The 20,048-nt window shown below is 39.3% G+C and overlaps 1 protein-coding gene across 1 annotated transcript in view; it reads left to right on the top strand.

The window, feature by feature from the left end:
- LOC131955548 (T-box transcription factor T homolog 1) overlaps positions 1-20,048 on the top strand; it is a 43,552-nt gene that overhangs the window by 14,298 nt on the left and 9,206 nt on the right. The window contains exons 2-6 of the mRNA XM_059319705.1: positions 2,827-2,922; positions 3,709-3,877; positions 15,824-15,964; positions 16,415-16,476; positions 19,954-20,015. Of these exons, the coding sequence (XP_059175688.1) occupies positions 2,827-2,922; positions 3,709-3,877; positions 15,824-15,964; positions 16,415-16,476; positions 19,954-20,015 (530 nt within the window). The remainder of the gene's footprint in view (positions 1-2,826; positions 2,923-3,708; positions 3,878-15,823; positions 15,965-16,414; positions 16,477-19,953; positions 20,016-20,048) is intronic.

Genomic DNA, 20,048 nt, shown 5'->3' with positions numbered 1-20,048 from the left:
TATACATTCAGGTTGCGTTATACTTCAATATTTTTTTCGCAGTGTCGAATTTAAATTATATCTGAACCTAACATACAACTAATTAGTATTCTAGACGATTGATTCCAGATATTTTTTGTTCTGGGGTTTGGATCAAATTTAAAACTAAAAAAAAGAAGCTATGCATAATTTAAAATTCCGGACAGAATTTAAATATAGTGGAAGGAGTGCCCGAATAATAAAAGTAAATTATTTTTTCAGTTCAGCGCCATGTTTATTTAAATAATAATGATATTTGTATTTGTCACACAGCTGGTTTTAACTGCGGTTTTAAATACAAACTAGATACATTATAAATTAGATTAAAATAAAATGTAATGAAAACCCCTCACTAAATTTAATAAATCATTAGAATTAGACCAAAAAAGACAGTAGTTGTACTGGGAATTGACAGATTGAAGAATACTTGTCTTGTAGGAGTGTGTCATGTAGCAGTCATGTAGCAGTGTGTCTTGTAGCAGTGTGTCATGTAGCAGTGTGTCTTGTAGCAGTGAGTCATGTAGCAGTGTGTCATGTAGCACTGTCATGTAGCAGTGTGTCATGTAGCACTGTCATGTAGCAGTGTGTCATGTAGCACTGTCATGTAGCAGTGTGCCTTGTAGCAGTGTGTCTTGTAGCAGTGTGTCTTGTAGCAGTGTGTCATGTAGCAGTGTGTCATGTAGCACTGTCATGTAGCAGTGTGTCATGTAGCACTGTCATGTAGCAGTGTGTCTTGTAGCAGTGTGTCTTGTAGCAGTGTGTCTTGTAGCAGTGTGTCTTGTAGCAGTGTGTCTTGTAGCAGTGTGTCATGTAGCAGTGTGTCTTGTAGCAGTGTGTCTTGTAGCAGTGTGTCATGTAGCAGTGTGTCTTGTAGTAGTGTGTCATGTAGCACTGTCATGTAGCAGTGTGTCATGTAGCAGTGTGTTATGTAGCAGTGTGTCTTGTAGCAGTGTGTCTTGTAGCAGTGTGTCTTGTAGCAGTGTGTCTTGTAGCACTGTCATGTAGCAGTGTGTCATGTAGCAGTGTGTCATGTAGCACTGTCATGTAGCACTGTCATGTAGCAGTGTGTCATGTAGCAGTGTGTCATGTAGCAGTGTGTCATGTAGCAGTGTGTTATGTAGCAGTGTGTCTTGTAGCAGTGTGTCATGTAGCAGTGTGTCTTGTAGCAATGTGTCATGTAGCAGTGTGTCTTGTAGCAGTGTGTTATGTAGCAGTGTGTCTTGTAGCAGTGTGTCTTGTAGCAGTGTGTCTTGTAGCACTGTCATGTAGCAGTGTGTCATGTAGCACTGTCATGTAGCAGTGTGTCATGTAGCACTGTCATGTAGCAGTGTGTCTTGTAGTTGTGTGTCATGTAGCAGTGTGTCATGTAGCACTGTCATGTAGCAGTGTGTCATGTAGCAGTGTGTCATGTAGCAGTGTGTCTTGTAGCAGTGTATCATGTAGCAGTGTGTCATGTAGCAGTGTGTCATGTAGCAGTGTGTCATGTAGCAGTGTGTCTTGTATAAGTGTGTCTTGTATAAGTGTGTCATGTAGCAGTGTGTCATCTAGCAGTGTGTCATCTAGCAGTGTGTCATGTAGCAGTGTGTCATGTAGCAGTGTGTCTTGTAGCAGTGTATCATGTAGCAGTGTGTCATGTAGCAGTGTGTCATGTAGCAGTGTGTCATGTAGCAGTGTGTCTTGTATAAGTGTGTCTTGTATAAGTGTGTCATGTAGCAGTGTGTCATCTAGCAGTGTGTCATGTAGCAGTGTGTCATGTAGCAGTGTGTCATGTAGCTGTGTGTCTTGTAGCAGTGTGTCTTGTAGCAGTGTGTCTTGTAGCAGTGTGTCATGTAGCACTGTCATGTAGCAGTGTGTCATGTAGCAGTGTGTTATGTAGCAGTGTGTCTTGTAGCAGTGTGTCATGTAGCAGTGTGTCTTGTAGCAGTGTGTCATGTAGCAGTGTGTCTTGTAGCAGTGTGTTATGTAGCAGTGTGTCTTGTAGCAGTGTGTCTTGTAGCAGTGTGTCTTGTAACACTGTCATGTAGCAGTGTGTCATGTAGCACTGTCATGTAGCAGTGTGTCATGTAGCAATTTTATCGCATATTTACATAAAATTTACGTACTTAAAAACGCCGAATGAAAAATAAAACAAAATCTTAGCAATTATATTTTACTTAACCTTATATTATACATTTTAGTTTTATTACCCACATACACGAATCATCGTTCTAGACCAGGGGTCTCCAAAATACGACCCGCGGAGATCTTTTTGTCCAAGAAAAAAACGTTTGTTGGTGATGATGAGGAACTTTGCCCAGAAAAATCAAAGATATGCCTTGAAGAAACTGGCCCCCGAACTGAAACTTGATGGTTAATGCGGCCCTCGGACTGAAAAGTTTGGAGACCCCTGTTCTAGACTGATGAGTTACATTTATATGTTCACCATATTAAAGAACCAAACCAAAATCCTAACAAAACAAAACATGCTGACATTGTCTTGTGTTGAACACACCAGTGACCGATGAACCTGAGATCATGATTGTGACGAAATTTTTTGATGAGAACAAAATTATTCAGTTTAGTTAATTAGAGAAATATTTCATTGATTGAAATATGGTTTTATTTGGCGAAAAAAATATTTATATAATTATAACACTTTGGTGTGATTAAGTAAGTGTTAAAATCTTTATTATCGAGTTCATACTGACCAAATATATCAATAGATGACTTAGCTTATCACTTCATCACAAAGTAATTGACAATAACTGACAAAAATATTTTTTTTAAAACGGACCAAATTACTAATGTTCCTTTCACGTTTTGTTCCAGGCGGATGTTCCCTGTGTTCCGTGCCAGCGTGTCTGGCCTTGACCCTAATGCCATGTACACCTTGCTGCTGGACTTTATCCAGGTGGATTCTCATAGGTGAGTACTTGGTCACGTGTGACTACTACACGAACAGAGAAGGATGATTGTCAAATACTGAATTACGTGTACTAACCTCTCACTTTCACTTTACCATGACATATTGTGGCAAGGGAAGGAATGAGTTTTGTATTCACAATTTGATAAGCAAAGCTACATGCGCGTCTCTGCCAACAGATATAACCTAATATCAGACTGTAATGTTAGTGGTCGATTTGGTGCGGCTGGGGATTCAGACCCCTCAACACCCAGCTATATTTGTATGTGAAACAAGTTTTTTGAACTATAAACGTTTTTTTTTTACAAATTATTATTATTTTATTATTTTAAGTATCCACTGGTATTAACTAAGATACCAAACTAATTGAATTTAGAAATTGAATTGAATTTCTTAAAAAACCCACCGATAATTCTTTAACTTCCAACATATTCAGCGATTGTATGTACAATTTGTTGTATTCTTTTAGTGATATAGTCGTCATTCTGTTATTTCTTCTGTCCATTTACTAGCCATGCACTTTAAAATGCTTCTGCAAATTAATTTTTTTATAAACTTGTTCTGTGAGTTAATTTATTCTGTCGTTTTGATAAGCTAGTTAATAATTTATGCTCATTAAATTTGATTTGTTTATTTTGCCCATTTATTTTCATTCTCTTTCCATCTACGAATTCCGCCCACTATAGATTTAGCCGCCTTTGCGATCAACTAGTTCTGCCCAATAATTTTCTCTGCCCTTTCGATCTAGTTCTGCCCATTAATTTTTTCTGCCCTCTCCTACCCACCAGATGGAAGTACGTGAACGGCGACTGGGTGCCCGGGGGTAAGGCCGAGCCCGCCGCCCCCAGCTGTGTATACATCCACCCCGACAGCCCCAACTTCGGCGCCCACTGGATGAAGGAGCCGGTCAACTTCAGCAAGGTCAAGCTGACCAACAAGTTGAACGGGGGAGGACAGGTATGTTATGACGTTTTTTTAAAAAAACCCAACACTGTTCTTCCTTTTTTCCAAATATAATGGACATGTTTTCTCCCCCCCCCCCCCCCACACACACTAAAGCACAGCTGATGGTGACTTGGTGACTTCAATAGTTATGGTTTCATAGGTGTGTGAAATAACTTAATATTAGTGTTAACATCATGTTTTTTTTTCAAATAATTGATTATTTGAATAAGATTTACCAATATAATTTCTTGAAAAATAAGATAATACTAGGTAGCCTACATATTGGTAAAAACACACCGCGCACATAATTTTTGATCTGAAAAATTAAATCATCAATTCAATGTTAAGACAGTTCATGAGAGTGGATATGCTCAGTTATTTTTTTTTTAATTAATTTTTTTTACAATTTAGCATCTTTTAAATAGTTTAAAACCCATGTTTGGAATATGAAAATAAATATTTAACAGGAAAACGGCGTTTGAAAACAATTTCAAATATCATAAAAAAACCCGAAAAAAACATTCGCCATTTTGAATTTTTCGACACTTTAAAATGCTACAGCTTTTTAAAATTTATGAACTTATAGCAATCAAATTTACGCTGCTTATATTGCAGAATATATTATAACTTTTTATCACAACAACATTTTGGTCACATTTCTACAAGGTCCAAAAAAAGTGCACACTTATTGTGCAATAATTTTTAAAAATTGACACCGTAAACTTTCTTTTATGAAATCCCGAATGACTAACTTGAATTATAATACGAAGAATTAATGTTGAAAATATTGCAAGAGTTGTATTATAAATTTAAAAAGTAGTAAGCTTTTTAGAACGGCAAAATTTGGAAAAACAGCAAAAAGGAAAGAAAACGAAGTATTTAAATGTTAGTTAAAACTTATTTTCCGAGGTATTTAAATGTTTAATATTAAAAAAATTTATTTACAAAATTATTAAAAATGGGAAAACGACGATTCTATTTCCTTGTTGCGCTCAAGTTCCGCTTTCAGTCCTAATGATCCATATGAGAGATGAAGTAGAGTTTATGTTTTTTGACCGCGGCAAATGATTAGTTCACCAAATACTATGAACATCAACGAGTTTACCAGAATCCTTCCAACAATATTGATGCAAATCACGTTTTTGTCAATTTCGCCTTAATAGTGGCCGTAAACAAAATTCATAAATTTCATACATTAAGATCAATGATGTGAAAGTTGTAAATTCAGAGATCTATAAAAATATTTTATGTTTAAAGATACCTTTCTATTTATTTTCATCAAGGCTTAAAACATAACCTGAAGTTTTACTTTCGTAACACATGCATTGACTCGCATAGAAACCCCGTGATCGATCTTTAATATACACCACTTCCTAGTTTTCAAAACGTTGCCGATAAATTTTAAAAATAAAAGTAGACTTTTTTAAAAACCACACGGCGAAGCTATCTCATGTTTATTTAGATTTTCTGTGACAAAATTAAAACAACCAAATTGTTTTAGGCTAAAAAAAAAATTACCGAAAATACTAAAACACAATACAGTCCGACAAAAACCATATTTATTTTAATAAAACTGTATAAGATTTTAAATATTTAATGGGCCTTTCGAGTAATTTCGAGACTATTCTCGGTTGAGTAACGAAGGTACTGTTGAAAGGACACCAGCGAGTTGACGAGAATCTTACCATTATATTGTTGACATGGATAAAAGAAGTTTAAAAATATTTTGACTTCAAAGCGGCCGTAAAAATAATTAAAAAATAAAAACTTAAGCCTAAAAATAATTCAGAAATTAAATATTTTTAGAATCAATGTTATAAAGTTGCAAATCCAAAGAATTTGAAAATAATTTTTTGAGTATAAGGCTATATTTCTATTTTTTTTTTTACCAAGCCTTAGTTATAACCGGATCTTTCACTTTCGTAAGACAGATATTGATTGGCTGTACAGGAACTTCGTGCTCGATAGTTATTTGTTTACAGAACTTTGCAAAAAAGGTTTTTAAATGACATAATGCTATTTTAAACCACATGACACAGTTCTGCTATTTTTGTTCACATTTTATATAATAAAATGTAATCTAGCCTATCGAATAGCAGGATATGATTGTTTTTGTCGACATTACCATGTGAAAAACTTGCTTTTGTCTTTTTTTTAAATTTTGTGTTTATTTACCGAAAATACTAAAACGATAAAATACATCTTCATTTTTTTAAATTCCAAGAAAATCCAAACATTCAGGATTAATAATAACCATATTAATTTTAATTACACCGTACATGATTTTTAAAATACTTAATTGGCCTTTCGAATACCTATTGAGACTATTCTGACTTGGGTCCATTGTCGCTCACTCCAGTCCAAATGCCCCCCCCCCCCCACATCACGTGCCTCACTTAGCTTTGTCCATCAACCACTCACCCTGACCTGCTGTCACTCAACTTTTGTCGTCTGCATGCTGTCACTGCTGCTGGTTTACATGGCGGTAATTCAAAATTCAAATCTTGAAGCCTCTTCAGCTCCGCAGAAAGAAATCGATTTGTGAAGCGTGTTGGTGATATTGATTTTATTTCCTATCGATCGATCGATGAGGGTCAATGGTTTGTGTGGCGACCACCTTGGTTGGGGCTTTACCAAAAGGAAAGTAGGATCTATTGATACCTGCTTTGTTAGTGGGAGTTGGTCGTGTTATTTTCTATCATGTCGACTGAATGCTATCTGACTTGGTAGAGTTGGTCATGTTATTTTCTATCATGTCAACTGAATGGTATCTGCTTTGGTAGAGTTGGTCATGTTATTTTCTATCACGTCGACTGAATGCTATCTGACTTGGTAGAGTTGGTCATGTTATTTTCTATCATGTCAACTGAATGCTATCTGCTTTGGTAGAGTTGGTCATGTTATTTTCTATCATGTCAACTGAATGGTATCTGCTTTGGTAGAGTTGGTCATGTAATGTTCTATCACGTCGACTGAATGGTATCTGCTTTGGTAGAGTTGGTCATGTTATTTTCTATTATGTCAACGGAATGCTATCTGACTTGGTAGAGTTGGTCATGTTATTTTCTATTATGTCGACTGAAAGGTATCTGCCTTGGTAGAGTTGGTCATGTTATTTATCAGGTCGACTGGATAGTATCTGCTTTGGTAGAGTTGAGAGGTTAATATATGCCCTGTTAATGGGAATGAGTACGTAATCGGTCAATATCTGCACTCTTAATCCCGAGTGGATAGGTCAATATCTGCCCTATTCGTGGTAGTCTAGTTTCTGCCCTGTTAGAGGATGTTGCCATGCTGACTTATGCCCTTTTGGCCGAATGTATCTGCCCTGTTAATAATGGTATTGGTTATGTCCATATCTGCCTTATTCGAGGTAGCTGTCAGGCGTGTTTCTGCCCTGTTAGGAGATGTTGCCATGCTGACTTATGCCCTTTTGGCCGAATGTATCTGCCCTGTTAATAATGGTATTGGTTATGTCCATATCTGCCTTATTCGAGGTAGCTGTCAGGCGTGTTTCTGCCCTGTTAGGAGATGTTGCCATGCTGACTTATGCCCTGTCGGCCGAATGTATCTGCCATGTTAATAATTTTAGTAGATCGGTCAATATCTGCCCCATTCGATGTAGCTGTCAGGCTTGTTTCTGCCCTGTTATGGGATTTTCCAGAATGGTATCTGCCCTTGGTGCCTGTTGCTTGTGGCTGACGTCTGCAAGACCGTCGGGTTCCAACTTGACCCGAACTCAATGCAAAATCATTTTCCCAGCTCCGGTGAAACACAAATTAATCTAACCATTATTGCGGGAGACGTGCCGATGGATCACTGGCTGCTAGAAAAACCTAGTGCGGTGATATTTTAGCAAATTTTCAATTAACCCTGGAATGTCGCCCAACAAAACAAAGCTGAACCACAGCAGACGATCGCGGTTTGGTATCGTCTGTCGGCAGTTTTTGTGTGTGTGGTGGCATAGACTGATGGTGTGATAGGATTACGTGCCTTGATAAGAGGACCCTGGCGACATTCTCTGATACAATAGCCCGATTTGTTGAATCTCTAATATGTAGCCCTTTATTTTAAGCCTCTAACAGACCCCATAGATAACCATCAACACATACATTTACTCCATTCATGTAGCCCTTATTTTAAGCCTCTAACAGACCCCATAGATAGCCATCAACACATACATTTACTCCATTCATGTAGCCCTTATTTTAAGCCTCTAACAGATAGCCATCAACACATACATTTACACCATTCATGTAGCCCTTTATTTTAAGCCTCTAACAGACCCCATAAATAGCCATCAACACATACATTTACTCCATTCGTGTAGCCCTTTATTTTAAGACTATAACAGATAACCATCAACACATACATTTACTCCATTCATGTAGCCCTTTATTTTAAGCCTCTAACAGATAGCAATCAACACATACATTTACACCATTCATGTAGCCCTTTATTTTAAGCCTCTAACAGATAGCAATCAACACATACATTTACTCCATTCATGTAGCCCTTTATTTTAAGACTATAACAGATAACCATCAACATATATACATTTACACCATTCATGTAGCCCTTTATTTTAAGACTATAACAGATAACCATCAACACATACATTTACTCCATTCATGTAGCCCTTTATTTTTAGACTATAACAGATAACCATTAACACATACATTTACCCCATTCATGTAGCCCTTTATTTTTAGACTATAATAGATAACCATCAACACATACATTTGCACGTTGCGTGCATTATAGCCCATACACATTATTTTACAACATTCAGCTTTCTAAATATCACACCTTAATTATAATTATGTTAAACGCGGAGCTCTTAATTACACAGTTGCCACTTACAGTCATAGTCATCGAATACAGTGGGCCCAAGCCTACGCCACTAGAAACACACAATGCTCCGCAGCAGTGTCGGCGCCAGGTTATTTAGCGCCCTAGGCAAAACTTATTAAAACGCCCCCTTTTCACTCAAATTAATTACTAAAACATATGTATAAGAAAACAATTAATTAAAAGTGACATATTAATTTATTATCAATTGCATACACGTTATAAGTAGACATCAAAATTTTACTTGCCTCCTTCGTCTTAAAAGTTTGTACTAATTCCTTCTATTCCAGTTTGCAAGCGTAATCACATTTTATTGAAATTGTTGCTAAGTCCACGAATCTACTTTTTACTTTACGACATAGCCCTCCCCCTCCCCCTTAGAAAAATGTTTGAAAAAAAGCCACTAAAAAAAGTTTTTGTAGTGTTGGGCTCTCTGCAGTCCTCCCAATGTGAGTTCCAAAACGGAACTTACCTGTTTTAAACTTGACTGTCTTCAGTTATAAATGTAAAATGTTTTATTGTGTGATTGTGTAACGATTTTTCTTTTTTTTAAATAAAGGTTATAAATTTTAGATTCCAACCTAAAATTGTTATATATGAATCCTATAGAACAGGGTGAAAATTATGAAAAGACAATTAATTACATGTTTAATTTACGACTAAGAATGTATGTCTACTAACATGCAATCTACAACGCCTCAGAGGTATTTGTTTTTCAACTTGATAATGCTAAAAAAACCTACCAAACTATTTTGTTTAGAGCTCTATATAATTTTTACAATTGCAAATATTAACTTAAAGTTGTATTTATATGTAAGCGGTCAACCTAAGGTGCAGGAATTTGAAATGAATGTAAAGTTAAGCAACGAGTTATCTCCCATTTGAAAACCCAAATAAACAAAAACAAATTCATGGGAAATAACCTTCACAAGAATAGCAAAATTAACCAATTGTAACTAAGACATGTTTGGAAAACACAATAAAACACTCTAAATTTCATTACATAATAATTATAACAGATCTTTTGTATTAAATATGTAAGTCAAAACAATATATTTTACATATTGAATAAGTATTCTGTAGATTTTGTTTGAAAGTCTAAAAACGGTAGCTTTATTATAACATACTTCTTTTCAATATTGATGACATGCATTTTGAGTTATGCCTTCCTGAAAAAATAAAGTAAAATTTTGGATCCCTAAATAAAGGGACATCTTTCAAAAAATCAAACAGCCAGTGATGAAAAAGTAAGTTTTATATATAGGTAAAATAATAGTTCAGTATATAAAACTTTACAAAACTGAGGCAAAAAAAAAAGAAAGAAGAAAAAAAAAAAAAAAAAAAAAAAAATCAAACGTGGGTAACTGTTTTAGACATTGCAAGAATTATTGATAAAATATAAAAAAAAATATAATTTGAAAAAACAAAGTTACGGTTAGTTATAAATTCCATCCTATTTAATATTATGTTATTATTAATACTTTATGAGTGGTAATATAGATTCCTAAAAAACTAACGATTTTTCAACTAGAGAACGATTACCTAGTGTGTTCCGTACTGAATTGAAATCTAACTCACGATAAACTCGACTACTCGATACTCTACTATATTCACAACACATATCAAACTTCGATACCTAAGCATAAATAGACTCGATGCTCCAGAACTGCGACACCAACTCGTTTAACTTCACCAAGCTCTACAAACGGTACTCTCAATCAACAACGATTTCACTGGACCTACTACTACACTTTAACAGTCAATATAATTCGATACCTTAATACCACAAGAATCAATACTCCCGAACTACAGAACTACGATACTTCATCACGTGCATTCTCATTTCTCTATTACTTCTACTACAAAACAGCCGAATAAAAAATATGACACTTTAACACTTAGATACTTTATAGCCTACCTACGAACCATATCAGCAACAGCCTTCCGCCGTTACTCCCAAATCTAAACGATTCATCAAAACTTACCAAACAAGTACAATACTTTGAACAACCCGTCATTACAAAACTATTACTTCTACTACAAAACAGCCGAATAAAAAATATGACACTTTAACACTTAGATACTTTATAGCCTACCTACGAACCATATCAGCAACAGCCTTCCGCCGTTACTCCCAAATCTAAACGATTCATCAAAACTTACCAAACAAGTACAATACTTTGAACACCCCGTCATTACAAAACTCTATACACCAGGACAGAGAAAACGAGACTTGCAAGCCTTATTAAAATTAGATAACCGTTTGAAATGTTCGAAATTTAAATTACGAACTTATTTAATCGTTTTCTACATCAATTATGGTGACACCAAATTAAAAAGGCAAAGTGACTGGTAAAAAGCGCCCCGACCTTTCCAAATTAGGGAGGTTGGGTTGCATTTTCACCATCGCGAATAAATATAGGCCTATAAAGACCTACATTTGGGGTGGGGTGCAAAATTGATATAGTTCGTCCTGGGTACCGAAATAGATTGTTACTCCTTTATTAGGTACTTTTTGATAATAGCGATTAAACCTTTTGCTCCCCATAGGGATGGCGCCCTAGGCGACCGCCTAGTTCGCCTTATAGGTGGCCCTGGTTCGCATCTTAAACTAGTTACACGGTGTGCTATGATACGATGCTATACCCAACTTATTTAGGATTCACCCGACCTTTTTGTCTGTCAGTAGCTCTTCCTTTGCCAGAATTATTTCTTTCATAAGTTGTGACTTCCTTGTATTTCGAACAGCCTTGTAGCTGGATCAAGTGACTTGACTCGATGACTTGATCAGGTGACTTGACCAGGTGACTTGACCAGGTGACTTGACCAAATGACTTGACCAAATGACTTGACCAAACGACTTGACCAGACGACTTGACCAGACGACTTGACCAAATGACTTTGCCAAGTAACTTGACCAAATGACTTGACCAAATGACTTGACCAAATGACTTGACCAAACGACTTGACCAAACGACTTGACCAAACGACTTGACCAAACGACTTTGCCAAGTAACTTGACCAAATGACTTGACCAAATGACTTGACCAAATGACTTGACCAAACGACTTGACCAAATGACCAGATCACCCACTTGACCACGTGACCGCACCACGTGCCTGGACCACGTGACCGGACCTACCAAGCTTGTCGATCAAGCGATCTACCCCATCAGCCGCTTAGACTATCACGGCTCTGCGGCTCACATTTCAGCGCGTTTAGGAGCCCATAAGAGGGCCGTAAAACCCCCGTCTCCCCCCAGCCCTAAGCCGTGTCAGCCCAGAGTGAGCCAGGGGAGAGAGGGCCACCCGGCATAAACGTACCCCGGGACTCGATCTAGTTTCATTGCCCCCCCCCCTTTCAGACCAATCTCGGACGTTTTGTAAGCCAGGGGCTGGCCTGTCCCCCCCCCCCCCCCCCGGGCTGTCTCGCCTGCCAGTACGTGGCTGTCGTCCTAATGGCACTGGAGTCGCTGTGTGTGACGGGCGGGTGTCAGCCTCTAAGGTCAGCGCGACAGAAAAAATCAAACCCCCCCCCCCCAAACAAAAAAGGGGGACAATTTACCTGGGATAAATGGGGAGGTAAGTTGGGGGGCATGTCAGGTGGTCGGGTGTTTCAATACACCTTGACGCGAACATCTCATTGAAAATATAGATAGCTTCAGATTTTATACTCACACCAAAAATAGACAATAGAATTAGTAGGATAAACATTATATAACAATTTTTATATATAAGATACAGCTATGGATATATTAATCTAAGGCAATCTCCAGTCTGCCGACCCCCCCCCCCCCCGACCCCCACCTTCCCTCTCTCTTCCCCAACACGTCCGCTAAGCGTTCCCTCGCTAGTTGAAAGACAGTTATGGCCTATGTCCCATGCTGTCAAGGCACATAAATGTAGGCTGTAAAATTAAGTGCATCCCAACGGCTTTCTATCCGTTGACAAAAGGGTTATAAATATGAAGTGGGTTTAAAAGCCTTTTGGACTTTCATAAATCCTGGGTATTATAGTATGGGCGAGATAGATCGTTTTTTTATTTTATTCGAGCGCTGATCATTCAAGGTTTAAAATCGATTTTTATAACCGCTGTATCACCAAATACTAACTGTCGCTGTGTTGCGTGTTACACAGGAGGCTTCACTACACACCTACAGCACACTAGGACTGAAGACGGCGCTCCGAGGATAAAGTGCTTAATTGCGGAGGGATTGGACTGTGAAGTGTCCCCGTATTCCGCCGCGTGTATCCCATAATTCATTACGGCGAAAAGAGCCGAGTCCCCGGATGGCATCGGCCGGGCCTGAAGAAAAGCGCGCTAAGGGAGGTCCGCGCTGCTTGGCTTGACGCGATCAATGACGCCGGAAAGTGATACCATCGTCATCATTCCGTCATGCGGCGAGAGGCGGTCAGGCGTATCCAAATCATGGGCGGCGCTCTTGTCAAGGGGGACGGAGGACGCCGGGTTTCAATTGAATATTGATTAGGTTCGTTTATATAACCAAGACGAAATATCACGTGTACTAATCGTCGTGGAGATTTTGTATCTATATTGTGGTGGTGTCCCCCCCGCCGCTGGTGGCGACACCTATGTGCGAGGTGGCCCCCGCCTTCATCACACGATGCTCGCCTCTACCAACCGACGCTTCTCAGTTACCGTCTGGTGGGTATTGTTTACCATACACGTATTGTTTACCGTTTTGGGGGTAGATGGGTGAGGGGGGGGGGGATTGAGTGTAGGTGGTTGTCACGGGTTGTCGGCATGGGTGGCCCGACATCAACCAGGTTGATGGAGTCGCTGATAGCCGCACAAAGAGATGGGCCGGATCCGGGATAAATTAGTTCACTTTCATGAGCCGTTTTGTGAGCCGTCTTAAGAGCCGTTTGCGGGCCATCGCACGAGCCGGAAAGAGATGGGACGGCTCTGGGATAAATTAATTAGTTTTTCTGGGCTCTTCCTAGGCCATCATATGAGCCGGTATGAGACTGGCCGTCCCTAGGATAAATTAGTTCACTTTCACGGACGTTTAGACGCCATCATACAAGCCATTAGTGGCCCACCTTATCGCTATGTTGACATTCCTTGGCGAGTAAATGTTTCAATATATAAACTGACGGAAGTCAGTCGCAGAATCTTTATGGCCGGCCACTTCCGGTCAGGCCGTACTCGCACTTCACACCAACGTCCTAACTACCGCGTCATGGCATCGCGCCTGAGCACTATCTGGCACCACGTAGCTTGACCCCCAGACCTCTCACGGAGAGGGATATACTCACGCTGGAGTCACGACCAGGCGTCAGGCGTCAACTCCAGCCGACTCGGCAATGATGGATGAGTCATAAAATTCCGATGTTACCCCCCAAAAAAAAAACCGCCGGATATCCGAAAACAAAATAGAAACGTACGACAACACGATCCCCGGTTTCTCCCGGCAAACAAAGCCGGCATAATCCGGGCGTCACATCTGTGGCCGGTTCAACAGCTGCAGCGTTTGAATACAGCGGTATGAAAAAAAAATCTTCAGCTCCAAACGTAATGGACCATTTAGGTGTAATAAATACAGTCAATTAATTAATTAGGTGCGATCTGCGGACTAATGGCCCCGGTTGGTGGGGTAAGGAGATCGTGTTACAACACATCAAAGATTCGGGGAGTCACACGCCGCAGTCATCCAGTCAACGTCAGTCAGACGTCGCAGTCATTTAGTGCTCGTCTCTCATTCGTCTCAGTCATTCAGTCAGTCAGATGTCGCAGTCATTTAGTCTTCGTCAGTCAGACAACACAGTCGCACCTGTTGTCAGTCAATATTCAGTTTTGCTACTAACGTTCACAATTACTTAAAACGTTCACAATTTTTTTTAACAGCCTCTATTTTCTTTATGACCATTTTATGGTAGTACCCTTGCAAACCTGGAGTTACATGGGGCAGATGAAGCAGAGTAAATATGTTTTTTTTAAAACCTGCATATAAAAGGATAGAGTGGTCAGCACTATGCCCAACCGCCTTTGATTTCCGTAACGAGAATCAGGTATCCATCAAAGCTGAGACATCCTTTAGAGCCTGGAATCCGAACTCGAAACCTTATGTGTTATCAGTGGTATGCTCTACCACCCGACCACGCCATCCCAAACATTCATGTTACATTTTTAAAAAACATCCATACATTCATGTCTCACAATTCTTGTCATCAAGCCCCTTTAACCCTACAGCTAAACCTACAACACAGCATCCGCTCAATACCCCCCCCCCCCCACCTTCTTCGTCCACAAAGTTTCATTCCCTATAGAAAACGTTTAACTATGACGTCACATCCTGTTGTCCCAGACCAAGCAATAAAACAATTAACGGCCACAAACTGTAAGGTCCCCGGCTCATCAACTTGTACCACTAATTGTACCAATTGTCCTGACATCAATAGAAAAACCAAACACCTATGTAACCAATCAATACTCATGTTGGCCAACAAGACTGGCCAGATATTTTCTCCCACGTATTCGCCGTCAGCCCACCTGGCACACGGGTGTCAAGTTGACGTAGATAATACCCGTAACGTGACCCAGGTGTATCGTACTACGTCCAGCGGTAAGTGGATCACAGCGCCTTCGACTTTAAGTGAGTCATCGACACCGTTATCGCGAGGCGCGTCGTCGCCACCTTCACTGGCTGCCGGTCAAGACGTGGTTGTGGCCATCAGGAGATGTGGACATGACAGGTGTGAGGACATTGACCCGTCGCTTGTCACATCACACAGAATGACCCAAACGCCCTTGAGGGTTTGTCGCCCTCTGCTCCCCTTGAGGGCGCCGTCACCCACACCCTTCTTGAAATCATCACCCAAACCCCACTTAAGGGCTCGCTACCCCCTCTAAAATGGCGTCACCACCCCAATTGTGGAATCACCCCCACCACTTTGATCGTTCGCCACCCCCACCTCTATAAGGGCTTGTCACCCCACCCTACTTGTCGGCTTGTCTACTACCCTCTTAGTCGGCTTGTCCACTACCCTCTTATTAAAGATTCTTTCAGAATACTGAACCTCCAGGTCACCAATGGTGACCAGCATCTTGTTGCTGCTACGTCACATGGTCCTTATGTGTTTTCAGATCATGTTGAACTCACTCCACAAGTACGAGCCGCGCCTGCACGTGGTCAAGGTCAACTCACGCACACAGAAGAAGACGATCCTCACCTTCAGCTTCCCTGAGACCCAGTTCATCGCCGTCACGGCGTATCAGAACGAAGAGGTAAGTTCTCTCCCTGCTGTATAAGTTCTCTCCCTGCTGTATAAGTTCTCTCCCTGCTGTATAAGTTCTCTCCCTGCTGTTCAAGTTCTTTCCCTGCTGTTCAAGTTCTCTCCTTGCTGTACGAGTTATCTCCCTTTATTTATGAGTTGTCACAGTCTTTAGGGGTTCTGTCCCTGCTTTAGCACTTATCAGTTATCTCCCATATTTGGAGATTTAGAAATCTCTCCCTGCTATGTTCCCTCACAGCCGAGTTCCCTCGTTGCTTTAAGATTTCACTTAAGCGTAAAACATTTTTTCATTTAAAAATTCTTTGTAGGCCTACGTATTTATTATTATTTTTAAAAAATGAATATAATTTTAGCTAGCCTTTAAAAAAAAAGGTGTAATTTATTCCTGTTAACTCAAGCAGTTATACCCCCAGTATCATGACTGATATGATTTGATCAACAGATTACCGCTCTTAAGATCAAGCACAATCCATTCGCCAAAGCTTTCCTGGACGCCAAAGAACGGTAAGTTCAACATAATTATGTAGTGGACATGGGTTTTATATCGTTTGTGTAGCACGCTAGTAGTTTCTCTTAGCTTTTGTATTTTCACTAGAACTGTGTAGCACGCTAATTATATTCTCCTAGCTTTTGTATGTCATATAGCGTTTTTCTCTGTGTGGCTTTCTCGTATCTCCAAATTTAGATGTCACCCCAGAACAGCTTGGTTTGAATGGCTGCCCGAATTATTTGTGAAATTTAGATTCCCCCCCCCCCCCCCCCCCCCCCCCCACTCACACCCAGCCAGCCCTAACCCAGTGAATTAATAAACTACTAAATATTTTAAAATCAGCATTCTTAGTAACATCTTATAAAATTTAAACTAGGTTTTTTTTTTTAAAACTCAGCTTTTCTTGGCGGAGAACAACAAGAATTTACAGATGTACAAATTGATCACCCCCCCCCCCCCCCCAATTTAATTTTTTTTTTTTTTAACAAAAGACCGCGTAAGACCTCAGCCTTAAATGGTTTCTAGCATACTAATTCACTCTTTCTTTTCTTCTTTTTAAAAAATATTTTTTAAAAATTTGGTAGATCTATTTTAACTCTAAGCTTAAACCTAACTGGCTAAAATCTTCATTTATCTTGATGTGACACCCCCGGCATTGGCCGACAACCTTAAGCTGTCGCTAGGTTTAAACGGACAGTCCCCCCCCCCCCTAAAGTTTAAGCTGTCGCTTGGTTTAAAACGGACAGACCCCCCCTAAAGTTTAGGCTGTCGCTAGGTTTAAAACGGACAGTCCCCCCCCCTAAAGTTTAAGCTGTCGCTAGGTTTAAAACGGACAGCCCCCCCCCCCCCCCCCAAAGTTTAAGCTGTCGCTTGGTTTAAAACGGACAGACCCCCCCTAAAGTTTAGGCTGTCGCTAGGTTTAAAACGGACAGTCCCCCCCCCCTAAAGTTTAAGCTGTCGCTAGGTTTAAAACGGACAGCCCCCCCCCCCCCCCCAAAGTTTAAGCTGTCGCTTGGTTTAAAACGGACAGACCCCCCCTAAAGTTTAGGCTGTCGCTAGGTTTAAAACGGACAGTCCCCCCCCCCTAAAGTTTAAGCTGTCGCTAGGTTTAAAACGGACAGCCCCCCCCCCCCCTAAAGTTTAAGCTGTCGCTAGGTTTAAAACGGACAGGCCCCATAAACAGGAAGTGGTACAGACCTTCAAAGGGACCCCGGGGAAGTTAATTGTATATTTGCGATAGCTATAAAAGTTAAATCGATTTTCGGATTGATTTTTTTGACGAGCTGGGGGTCGTGAGGTATTCGCTGGGTTTGATGTAACAGTCTGGTTGTGGTAGGTGGAGGGTTAATTAGTGCAGACAAGATCAAGTTGGTTGGTGGACGAGGTGTCAGGTGTCTGCAGGTGGGCGGAGTTTTGTTTTGGGGGCGGGGTTGTAGGACTTTGGTGAGTGCTGGGATTGTAGATGTGGGTTCAAAACCACCCGGCACCTACTCCATTTCTTAGGATATTAGGACTACAGTTTTTTTTTTAAATGTAGAATAACGAAAATTATCAGCTATAATTAAGTTGGAAATTTAAACTTAGTAAATATGGAGTTAATAATCAGTTAAGTAGATTTTTTTCTGTTTAAAATTTATTTACTTGATGAATTAAATAAAATTTAAGCCTTGAATAATACGAGGAATATAATTCTAATTTACATAATTATCCAATTTATCTTTGGCTAAAATAATTTAATCATTCGTTCACATAAAAAAATAATTTATTAATTTATCCGTTATTGCAATGAAACTTGTTTTTAGTTCATTAATTGTCTCTATGAAACACAAAAAGCGCATATTATGACGAATATTTTTTTAAAAAGTTATTAAGCTGATTAAATAATTTATTTAACATAATTAAGTAAACTATTATCTATTTGACGGACCGGCACGAGCTGTTTATGCTGTCTATTAGGTCATTTAAACTGACAATATCCCAGGAATATTTTGGTCTCAGAGTATGCAGAAACCTGTGTGTGTTTTTGCCATTGTTGTAGTAACTACTTTATTTTCCAAATTAAAAAGTCGCATTTAGAATCACCTCGAGCCGATAGCGGATCGTATCTTTAAGTTACCTACCTCACATATTGGAAACATTTTTATTAACCTTTTAGTGAACACAATAAAGTTGTCCATTAGTGAACTTATCGAAAGAGTATATTGATGTTTTAGTGCCCTAGTTCAAGAATGAAGCGAAGATGTTACCCTTCTTTGACTTTGCTTTGCTTAACCTAAGTCTTTCTCCACATCCACCAACAGCGGAACAAACCCTAACGCTTACCCATACCTACTGCCTTGTCAGATCGAGGCTAAAATGACGCAGAGGTAAGACGATCACGATCAGACGATCAGCTACGTCATGATCACAACTGAATCGAAAATAACATGTTTTAATTAACTCTGACGATTCTCAATTAGCAACTTTGAATTAACACTGACAATTCACAAATAACAACTTTGAATTAACACAGTGACAATCTGCCTAATTACAACAGTGGAAAGCGAAAATAAAAAATAAAATGAGTTTTGTCAGCTAACGTTTGAACTAACAGAATGTAAACCTTGCATCTTTCTCATCGCTTGCTATCCTTGCATGTGTAACCAAATGTAACCATTGCATGTCAAATGTAACAATGTAACAAAACAGTTGTTCTTTTACTAACACAGTATTATAATTTTAATTCTGTCTAGTATATTTACCTGTGTAAATATTTTTAATCTGTCGATTTTATATTGTTGAAATGCATGACTTTTTCTTAGAAACCTAAATTTATGTATCTATTAGTCAGTTGTAAAGCTATTATAACTTTTATTTTTTCAAAGATACAACGATCACATGACTTCTTTGTGATTCACGTTATTTTTCATCACACGAAATCTCTTACACATTTAAACCTAAACGCGATATCAAAGTGTAGAGATTAGTATTTAGCAGTATAGATTTTCGCTTAGCTTACGGATCTAAAATAAATAGGTCTACTCATTCTTCGGGCTGAATAAACCTTGGTTTTCTGTGTAAACCAATTGAACGCTAAGTACGACTAACTGTACTCTGCAGCACTATAATCAAGATATATTTACAGGAGCTTTTGTTTGTTTCATAATTTTAATGGTGGTTTGAGAGAAGGGGAAGGGTGGTGGTTAGATGAAAAAAGTTAAATGTAAGTAGTATACATGTCGTATATATGTCAGATAAATTAGGTAGCCAAATAATCAAGTGATATAATTATATGGTCACATGACCAAGTGATATAATTAGTCCATGACCAAGTGTTTACATAGCCACATAGCAGAGCGACGTTATGGTGGTCACCTGACCAAGTGATATAATTAGTCACATAACCAAGTAAAATAATGAGTCACATTACCAAGTGACATAATTACATGGTCACATGACCGACTGACATATGCCACTAGCCAAGTACTAACACCCGTACCTCCCATCCCCAGACCTGACCAGAGAGATTACATCGATGACCCCTCGTGTGGCCAGGACAGGTCACTCTCTCACTGTAAGTATCTCACTTTTTTATCTCACTGTCTGT

Source organism: Physella acuta, unplaced genomic scaffold (genome assembly GCF_028476545.2).
Source record: "Physella acuta isolate Inbredline_101_S28 unplaced genomic scaffold, ASM2847654v3 ptg001078l, whole genome shotgun sequence".
NCBI classification, from domain to species: Eukaryota; Metazoa; Mollusca; class Gastropoda; family Physidae; genus Physella; species Physella acuta.
This window is presented reverse-complemented; position numbering and strand designations above follow the sequence as displayed.